The sequence below is a fragment of the Sipha flava genome, unplaced genomic scaffold (genome assembly GCF_003268045.1).
Source record: "Sipha flava isolate LNK unplaced genomic scaffold, YSA_version1 18806_pilon_pilon, whole genome shotgun sequence".
Lineage (NCBI taxonomy): Eukaryota > Metazoa > Arthropoda > Insecta > Hemiptera > Aphididae > Sipha > Sipha flava.
Genome location: NW_020272439.1, coordinates 120,460 through 131,460, shown reverse-complemented (window position 1 = coordinate 131,460; position 11,001 = coordinate 120,460). Strand labels below are relative to the sequence as shown.

The window sequence follows — 11,001 nt, the reverse complement described above, 5'->3', positions numbered from 1 at the left end:
AAAATACTGACATTAATTCATGAGAAAAATATATTCATATAAATTTAGATAGTGTTATTGATCTATTTACTAAAAATAAACGAAAAATTGATTTTATTATAAAATTAATTGTACCTACTTATTCATCATTTGTATTATATTAGTAATTATTGAGTTAAAATATGTTCGTCCCCCCCTTGAAAAATGTCGCACCTGTGTGAATGTGATGTATCAATGATATAATAATATCATATATTACTTTTCGGAGCGTATTTATGGAGAGAAGATTTCCGAAATTTTAGAAAAAAATTTAAGTTTTTTTTTTACCCTAAAAAATGTAAATTTTAGAATTTCATATTACGTATCATTGTGTATGTTGTCGTATGTATTATTAATTTCAAATTATTCATGTTATGTAGTGTACTTATTAATTATTTGCTTTGATCAAAATACCTCCTACAAAATAATTTAAGAGAAAAAAAATGAATAAATATTTTTAATGTATATATTATACAACAACATATACTTATTATAAATAATAAGTATTAATAATATATATCGAATAAGAGTATTAAGTATTAAGTAGTAAGTCTTTTACGTATCGTAAAGATGATAGCTCTTCAGTTTTTAAGAGGAATCGCTCATAATCTCAAATTTTAAATATGTATGAAACGTGAGATAATATTAAATTTATAATAAATAATAATACATTTTCCTTAATTAATGCATCATTTTGAAAAAATTTAATTTTAAATTTAAACTAACAACCCCGGCTCCGCACGGTTATTATCTGGATTTGCGATAAAATACATTTGTAGAAATGTATGATCATCGGGTAGATGTGATAGTATTCTATGTAATATATTATATGTTGCAGGAGTGTTATAACATCTCAATTTTGTATATTGAAAAAATAATATCTAAGTCAGCATTCCATAAACTTTTTTATCTATGGAACCTTTTTTTTATGTCCACTTTTATTGGAACTCTTACTTTTTTTTTGTTTTTATAGCTTTTTTTTTTTATCTTTCGATAATAAGTTATTACCGCTCGACTTTTAGAACTCCAACTTAGTTTCATTAGTTTTAATACCTTATTTAATGTAAGAATTATTTACAATAACAATTATAATTAGATCATACAATAATAATAATGTGTATACTGTATTTAATCAAAAAAATATTTTTAATAGCAGACAAACAAGACATTTAAATTTAAATTTTAATAAGATAAATGAAATTTCTTTCTTCAACGTCGTTCAAATATTATATCTGTTTATTGTATATACACTATAAGTATATAAATAAAAGTATAAGCTTTACCATAATGTATTTTATACATTATAATTTAATATACAAATATATATTTTTTTTTTAATACAAACATTGTCTGAAAATGTGTGATTAGGTTAATGGATAAGGTAAAAATATTGAAGCCCCCCACGGATGTGATCAAATTTTCCTATCCATCCTACCAAATTAGTGCTATACGTAAGATCTACACTCATGTCTCTTCACCACGTCCATTCAATTCTGGTGTGGTCTCCCCAAGGGTCTTTTTCCACTAAGTTTTTTATTGAGAACTTTATTTATTAGACTTCCTTCTGCATGCCATACGTGTCTAATCCATTGTAATGTTTTAATAATTCTAATAAAATATGGAAATTTTAAGTAATAGCTCATATAGGAAAATGTCATTCAATCGAGAGATTAGATAACATAGTGAATAATATGTTATTTATAATTTCTTTTTTTTCTTATAGTTCACTCTTTTAACAATAATGGAATAAATGATACGAGTTATTTTTATTACAGTATTTAAACAATTTAAGGTGATTTTTGAACATATTTTCACAACTGTAACAAAATATATATATATATATATATACCACACGTGTTCGGACCCTCAATTTCTAAATAAAAATATACCGTAAACAGTATAAAGTTTTGTAATAAACTTTGACTTATTACGGAATGAGATAATATTATTTTTATAACCTATCAACCAATTAAATTTTACGATCTTAAAAAAAAATTATATTAATTTATTATGATTATTTATTTTACAAGAATTATTTGAAAAATAAATCGTCAAATAAATAATTTAAATAAAAAATAAATCCAAGTAATTTAATTTAAAAATAATCTATTAATCTAGCTAAAAATATTATATATATATATATATATATATATGACTAGGGGAGTGGGAAAAAATAGTATCATGGAATTTTAGTGAAATAGTGATTAAAAGCTGATATGCATTTATAATTTAATAATGAACAGTTACTTAGTAGAACTATGCAGTATAGAAAATGAGAAAAAGAAAATCAAAAATTTGTTTTGGTTGTTTCACTGGACCTAAAAAAAAGATTGTGAATTCCACAATTGATGAAAGACATTTAATTTATATGGAATATATTTATGAATGTTTTATTATAATTAATTGTAGTTTATCAAACCAAGTGTTCATTTTCCTTGATTTAATCAATAATACAGTCAATTAGGTACTGACATTAAATATTATAATACCTGGTAGATAATTTTTTGACCTTACTTTAAAGTTCACAAAACTATTGAAATAGATTTCATGTGCCACAGTATAATTAAAATAAATGATTTTAAAAAAAATATACTTACCTGCTTCACTCATAGAAATAGTAATTGTAGTCACTGATACTTTGATACAAAGACATTTATGATTAATAATATAAGCTAATATAATAACTTTATAGAATTGTGACTTAGTATTTTTAATCATATATTTTTCGAAGATGCTTTTGTCACAATTACCAGAGTATTTCTATTATTCAACTAGAAAATTAAATTATAGATTATTTTAATATAATTTTATTCTTTCAAAATCTATATCATATATAATGCATTTTTTTTTTTATGATTTATTATTCCATTACACTCGAAGTCTTCAATTACTATCTGATTACAATGGTTGATTCATTGGGTTTAAATTTAAAATCGATACACACACTACTTTTATGTTGATATATTTATTTAATACAGTTGTGGAGTGACTAAAACAGTTGCTATTCATTAATTTGGTAGCCAATTTTTCCGTGTGCGTAATCAGTAAAATTACCGACAGATTGTCACACATTCCATCCCATCATGTTGATAAGGTTACTCTCAAACGTCATCGACGAAACTAAAAACACCGTTGTTGGTCAAAAAATCAATATATTTGCATTCCCGACCGACACGTTATACATGAGTTATTTTTACAAATAGCAGTTTTAGCTTTAGGATTAATAATACACAGATTATGCGATACATTTCGCGGATTCGATATTTTTACTATTGAATATATAATATTATATATTCGAATATATAATTTTTATATTTTTATTATTGTATTTATTTACATGCTATTACGCTGTACACGAGTAGTCGTGACCCGTCGGATTGTTATTTGAATGCAGCTAATACTAGATGATATCGAAAATGACTTCGGACGCACGGATCAGTAGAAACCGTAGGGTGAGCCAAATCCATACGGGTACGCTGCGTAGGGGGAAACGTACGATGAGCTGTATGGAGCGGCGACCGCGTACGGTGCCGCGACGTATGGGGCGGCGTACGGGGCGGCGTACGTGGCGGCGTACGGAGCGGCGTACGGTGCCGCGTACGGTGCTGCTGCGTACGGTGCGGTGTACGCCGGGGCGTACGGCGAAGTGATCAGTGGCGCGTACAATCCACGTTTGCTGCGGTCGGTGGCGGACTTGGATGGTGCGGGTTTAGCTTGTTCCGCGGCGGCAGCGAAGCAAACGACCATGGCGACGAGAGCGAGACACACCTATGGAAACGCAATGACGGACTTTTTATAACTCCAGTAAACGTTCGACAAAATCGTACGCGTGAAAAAAGCTGTGCGGGACCAGTAACGAACGTACCCGTGGACACGTACACCACGCAGTACGATGACGAACCGTACACGGTTAGGTTAAACGTGAACACGTGTCGAACACATCAACGTATCGGGATTTTGACAGTTGCGCCGACTTGTATTTCGTTTGATGGGGGAAGTGTCCCCCACTTCCCCCATCAAACGAAAATGGCAAAGCGTGCAAACCGGTTACCGTCGCCCGCCGAGTCGGAGCAAAACAATGACCGGTCGCGTGATTGCAAATTCAACCGTCACGGAGTTGAGTACAGGGGTGAACCGCCCCATAAAAGTACGTGTTCGCGCGCCAACGGTTTTCGTCGCTGGTAGCGGCGCAAGAATCGACGCGAAAAACATTAATTATCGCACGGTAATCGAGGTACAACGGTACCAACCGCACGATATCGATTCGGTTGAGAAAACGGTAAACGTTTCTAACGATTTTTACTACTTACTTGGAATTTCATGGTGATTTCGGGTTCGGTCGTTGTCTTGAAGATTTTTCAATGAATGATGCGACCGAAGACGGATGGTTGACACTGATAGCTACTGCCGGTCCGGCAGCCCCTTATATATGGTCATTCTACCATTGGACGTTCAATTGTTATTCTCCGCGCACCAACAATAGTTACAACATCATTGACCATGCCAAGGCGATAACTCATAACTATTGGATGGTACAATAACGTGACATTATGATTTCATATTATGTGTGACATTTTTAGCATAAAAAAAAAAATTACATTACACATACGGGAAATTCTGAAATCACACGAATTATATAATTGCTTTTGGATGATCGGGATTGATTGATATTTGCAGTAATATCGTGTATTGTTTCGACGATATTTTTTGTAATGATATACATTCACGAAAGGGTAATTCTTCAACAAATACTATTACGACGCTCACAAGTTGTCTATATTTGATATTGTCTTTTGAAAAAAAAAATTGGTTTAGGTCAAAACGTGTGCTCAAATGGTCAACACAGATTTTTGTTAGCATGTGTATTATTATTGTTATAACTTTCTATTCTTTATTATTTTTTATGGTTTTTTTCCTTCTTTTTTTTTTTAATTCTGTTTTATGGATGATCCGTATTAAAATATTGCATTTGGATCAATGATATCCTCATTTCGCGTAGAAAATTAAATTGGTGCCTTCGCTTAAAGTCTAAAATATCTGATACTACTTATCTATTATAGATATGTAGTATCAGATATTTTATATAAAATAGGTATATTTTTATCTTTTTCTTCTTCTTCAAGGGGTTTTACAGGCCATTTAGGCCCATTGCCGCTGCAACAACCATTTACCTCCACCAGTCTCTGTCTCTTGTCAGTTTTTCCTCATTCTCTATTCCAAGTTCTTTCAAGTCCTTGACCACTCTATCCTTCCAGCTTTGTCTAGGATGTCCTCGAGGCCTTTTTGTGTTTGGCTTCCATTTCATAATCTGTTCGGTTAGTCCCCTCGATCTCCCCACGTATCCCGCCCAGTTCAGTATACTACTTAAAATTACTACGTCAAAATTATAATATCAACCAAATAAAATCATACGATGCTAAATTATTACTTTTAGATATTATACTGTATTATTTTAATGTGTGTGAAATAACATCCTTTTATCAACATTTTTATAACCAAGTTCCATGATTTGTTTATAAAAAACTATTTTATTATTAATAATTATTGTATAGCTCTCTTAAAATAAAATAAAGTTATATATAATATTTTTTAATATTTTGTTACAACCTATATATAATTGGCATTTTGATAATTTTAGTAATTTTGACTGTGTAGTTATCAGTTATGTAAATAGTTTTAATAAATAAAAGTATTATCAAAAAAACACTGTTTATAGCTGAGTGGAACAAACTGATTTTTAACTATACCTAATAGACTTTTTTAAATTTAAAAAACTTTTTTTTAATTTTTAAAATTTTCCATTATTTTAGATTTATATTTTTGATACTATTGATATGCATTATAAATCATTAATTAAAATAATTGTTAAAAGCTTCTGTTTTTTTTATACTATTGCCTAGAATAATAATACCAAAAAACATTATATTTTTAAATTATAATTTTGTGTGGTTTTATTTCAATTTTTAATTTTGTTTCATCATACCACTCTTAATATCTATACTATGTTTGAATAAGACCGGTTCCTAAATTTAGCTCAGTTGTATGCTATTTTTTTTCACATTTTAGTATAATTTTCAAGTTGAACAGGTTCAACGTAAATTTCTCAATTTGGTTAGTTAAACCAACTCCTTAAAATAAAGCATTTTTATTAAAACTATATATGATCCTTATTTTTGACTAAACTATGACTAGCTTCTTTGGCAGACTGTCAACATTAATTTAATATATCATTCCCACATAAATTGCTTGATGATCAAATTTATCCTCTTCATTACCTTTGTTGGTTATTCAGTCTCTCGTCGTATCACAAGGAATAAAAAAACTAGAAACGATGTACCAAATATCTACTTACACTAAAAACAAACTATGTATATCGATGATTTTGATCCCCTTCCAATTTTTTGATTTACACTATCCATGTATTTGAATAGATCTTATCTATACTCGTTTAAATATTATGGAAGTTACATATTTTATATACTAAACAGCTATTTCATACATCATGTAAACTTTTATAAAAATCAGTTGCTTGAAACTCAATATTTTTTTTATAAATATTTCTAAACTTATAACAATTAAATAACTCTTTTACTGTTTTAACCATCAATCATTCAGATACATATCAGTATCAAAATTTAAAATTTGGATACAGTATAACAGATGGTACGTTAATATATAATTTTTCTTTTTATTCCTATATTATCGAAGAACTATAATTAAATTTGAAAATATTTGATAAATTTGTCTAGCAATTGTAAATATTTAATTAAATTATGAAAAATATTATAAATTAGTTCTATATCGACCTTTGTTTAGAACCATTTATCCAATTTTATCATTTATTATTGCTTTTAAATGTAAATAAATACTAATATTGACACAAGAAAAGAAAAAAAACATGAATTCACACTGAACTAATATTTTAATAATTTAGTTTAAAATATTAGAACTGAATATTTTTAAAATCATATAATCAATATTTTTAAAATTATCATACATTTTATAACATATTCACTTCAATCCATTCTTGGATAATTTAGAAATAATCATAATTATAAGAACATTATCAGTACAAGTTATGTGACAGTTATAGTAAGTCTTGAATTATTGAATACAATATTATCACGTCGACGATTTATATATTTTTATGTAAACATATATATATATATATATATAGGATATTATATATGTAATCGTGTATAATATCAAGCAGTAACCATGTCTATACACTCAAAGTTTGAAAAAAATGTAGTATAAAAATGCTTTACAAAAAAAAATAAAAATAAATATCGATTGTTTAAGTGAAAACAGAATGTGATGAACTGCATAGCAAGGTCATCGTGGTAGTAATCGTAAAAGCACTCATCGTTATAGGCTATAACGTTTCAAACGTTTTAAATAATATGCACAAAGAATTCTTAATGTGTTTCATGAATTAATACATTCTTTTTCTATCTTTTTAATAAATTGCTTGACTTTTTTATAATTATATCAGACACATATTAAATCGGTACAATAACCTATCATTTAAGTAATTGATGTTTATAAGAAAAATAAAACAAAATATAATTTATTGAAATAATTCTAGTTTTTTATAGGACTTTAGTTTTATATAACTATATAGTACACATTGCATGATATACACAATGTACATCAATGTTTCTCAACATTTTTAAAGTTGTGAACCCCAAAATAGGTAAAAAAAAAAAAAAGAAATCAGTCATCTCACGACCCCACCCCCTCTTATATTAAAAACTAATTTAACCTTTTATCTGTTATACCAGTTACAAAATATATTTTATCATTAACCGTCAACAAAACAAAAATACGAGTTATTGAATTGCTATACGAATTGAATTTTTTTTTTTTGTTTAAAGATCAAAATATTTAATTTTCAATTTTTTTTTTTTTTTTTTAAGTTAACAAATCATCAATACTCTTAGCTTATCTTAGTGATATATTTATACATTTAAATTATTTAAATACAATTTCAAGACCCTAAAAAGAATATTCTAATAATGAAAAATGTTATGCTTTTAATAAAAAACTAGGTACCAGGATCATTCACCACAAAAAAAAAATTTATACATTTATTATAACTTATAACTTCAAATTTTATTGACAAAAATGTGAACTCGAAAAAATCCTATTATTGATTGTGTTTTGAATATTATGAAAACACATTAGAGACCTATAGGTTTATAGTCTTAAAATGTAGGATTAATATTCAATGTAAAATAAAAATAAATACATTTTGAATAATAAAGATGTACTCGTATACAGAATTATATATCATAAACATTAAAATATTTAATTGAATCATAAATATACAGATTATTTTTTCATTACTTATACTTCCTTTATATATATATATATATATATATATAAGTTAGTAAGTAAATTTGTTTTAAATATATTTACTTTGTTTCTCTATGTGTATTCTGTTTTTTTCAGTATAAAATGTATATAAAACGTATCAGTGTCAGAATTTGTTGAAACTTTTATTTGAATTTTTCAACATTTCACTTGTTTATTTTTTAAGCATCTATTTTTTTTTTTTTTTATTGTATTTATTTTAGTTTTTCTTTTTGTGATGACAGTTAAAATATTGATAACTACATAGCGATACACAAACTTATTTCTTAAATATTTTGAATGTGAAAGAAGAATAAAATGTATCTTTCCATAGTGTAATTGACTTAATAAACGTAATACCTACTTTGGTACTTTATTCTAGTTGTAAATTCAATTGTGTAAACTTTAATATGATGTTTATCGTCGAATCGGTACTACTGTAAGATTATAGGTTGAGTATACAAAATAGCACATTTTAAAGTATACAATTCATTTTATGGTATAATGTATAAGCAACAATGAATAAAACAACAAGTTTTTGAACAATTTAGTATTTATTTACATTTTAACAAAACATAACATTTTTGTATACATTTTGATGTTAGTTAATCTGGGTTTTTATACAATTATTTCGCTATGAAATAACTTGAGAATTGAAGATTGTATGTGCTGTGGGAGAAATATAAATGGACTTGGTCGTGTTCATGGGTAGTAAGTGTATGGGGAAGCCAAAGCCTTGGCTACATAAGGGTAGCTTGTGTACGAGGAAACGTATGGGGTGGCGTATGGAGAAGCAATTGCATATGGAGTGGCAGCGGCATACGGGCTAGCGACTGCGTACGGGGCAGCGGCATACGGGGCTGCTACGTAAGGGGCGGCGGCGTATGGTGCTGCTACGTAAGGGGAGGCGACCAGCGGGGCAATCAAACCCCGTTTGCTTCTGTCGGTGGCGGATGTAGCGGACTGCGGTTTGGCTTCTTCGGCAGCAGCGGCGAAGCACACGACCATGGCGAGCAGAGCGAAAGATACCTGAAACATTGTTCACGTGGAATATGAATCACCGAAATAAAATTATATCCAATATATTGAGGATAACAAAAAACTTATATAGACAACGACCAAATTGCAGCAAAATAATGATAACAATAATACATTGATATGCTCAACAGATTGGGTACACAATTTGAACCGAGAACTTATAAAAAAAACTTACTTGGAATTGCATTATGATTTTATTTGTTGGCTGATTTGAGTTTCTAGTGATGCACTACTGAAGACAAATGAACGACTGATACTAAACACAGGTCAGAGGGTCCGTTTTATATCGTCCGTTTCACGGAGTGACGTCCAATTACCATTCTACATACAATATTCATATCCAATTACTAAGCAGATACCGGAGCCAAAATATTAACAAACGATAATCAGATTATGCTATGGAGTGCAATTGGAATTACATATTATTAACTGTTGCTCTCGTTTGAAATACATTTTGCTCACGGTATCGGCTGTCATATAAAATGTTCATAAATATATTTGGTTTTCTACCGGACGGAAAATAATGTGATTATATCTGATTATAATAATACACATTTATAATATAAATGTTATACACGAGTATTTAATAGGATAATAGTTGATTAATCGGTATTACACTTCTTATATAATAATGGGAAAACAATTAATTATAAAGTTGTGTTAATGAATGGTCTCTCCTAAAATGTTTTGTATTTTTGTCTCATATTATAAATTCCATTTTTTATAATTGTTATTTAATGTTTATGTCTAACAAATTGTAATATAATAAAAATAATAAATACTAAAACATGTTTCTAAACAATAAAAATGGGCAATTTTCATGTATAATTATTACCTTAGTACTTAAACAAAAGTCCAAAGGTACAAATGTATGGTAAGAATATACATATGCTCTACTAAATCAATTATCGAAAGTACTATGATTATTAAGACAAAGCCTCTCTTGTAATACCATTTGTGGGTTAGTAAAAGTCGTCAGAAGAATCAAGACAAATTATTTGTTGTACAAGACCGAGCACAATGATATGGGAAATTAATTTGAATATTGAATTTTTAGAAAACGTAATTTACTAATGTAAAACATTTAATATGGAGTACAAACATCTACAGTAAAATAATAAGTTCAAATCAGGGGCGTATATAGAATTTTTTTTTCTTTTGGTGGGGGGTTAATAATTTTCACTTTACAGGTGAATACAATAATCAATATATATATATCCATAATCTTATCTAAAATAAATTCGGTGGAACTTCATAAAATTTAATTTAAATTTTATTAAATTTTTAAACATTTGTTAAGATTTAGGGGGGTTACCCTCTTCTCATTTGACACCCCAATGGCACAATTTATTATATTTTATGAGTAAAAAACATGAAATTTTGTACAATTTTGTTTTATCAATTCTTAATTTGAATTGCACTTACCAAGAAAGTTGGTAAGACAATTATTTAAGGACAATACAATTGACTTTTAGTTAATTGGATTTACATTATTTTTAGATCCTAAAATAGTTGATTTTTTTAATATTTTAAATAAGTGGTAAACTCTTCTGGATTTATTTCAGAATTATCTGAAGGATAATATGTAAA

The 11,001-nt window shown here is 28.2% G+C and overlaps 2 protein-coding genes across 2 annotated transcripts; both read right to left on the bottom strand.

Moving 5' to 3' along the window:
* Positions 1–3,299: 3,299 nt before the first annotated feature.
* Positions 3,300–4,435, bottom strand: LOC112681221 (cuticle protein 18.6-like). Its single transcript, XM_025551486.1, has 2 exons — positions 4,329–4,435; positions 3,300–3,786 (listed from the first exon to the last, which is right to left on the bottom strand). Exons 1-2 carry the CDS (start codon positions 4,338–4,340, stop codon positions 3,454–3,456), a joined length of 345 nt encoding a protein of 114 aa, XP_025407271.1. The 5' UTR covers positions 4,341–4,435; the 3' UTR covers positions 3,300–3,453.
* Positions 4,436–8,846: 4,411 nt separating this feature from the next.
* On the bottom strand, positions 8,847–9,697 carry LOC112681222 (testis-specific gene A8 protein-like). Its single transcript, XM_025551487.1, has 2 exons — positions 9,587–9,697; positions 8,847–9,402 (listed from the first exon to the last, which is right to left on the bottom strand). The coding sequence occupies exons 1-2, from the start codon at positions 9,596–9,598 to the stop codon at positions 9,076–9,078; spliced, it is 339 nt and encodes a 112-aa protein (XP_025407272.1). The 5' UTR covers positions 9,599–9,697; the 3' UTR covers positions 8,847–9,075.
* Positions 9,698–11,001: the final 1,304 nt, after the last annotated feature.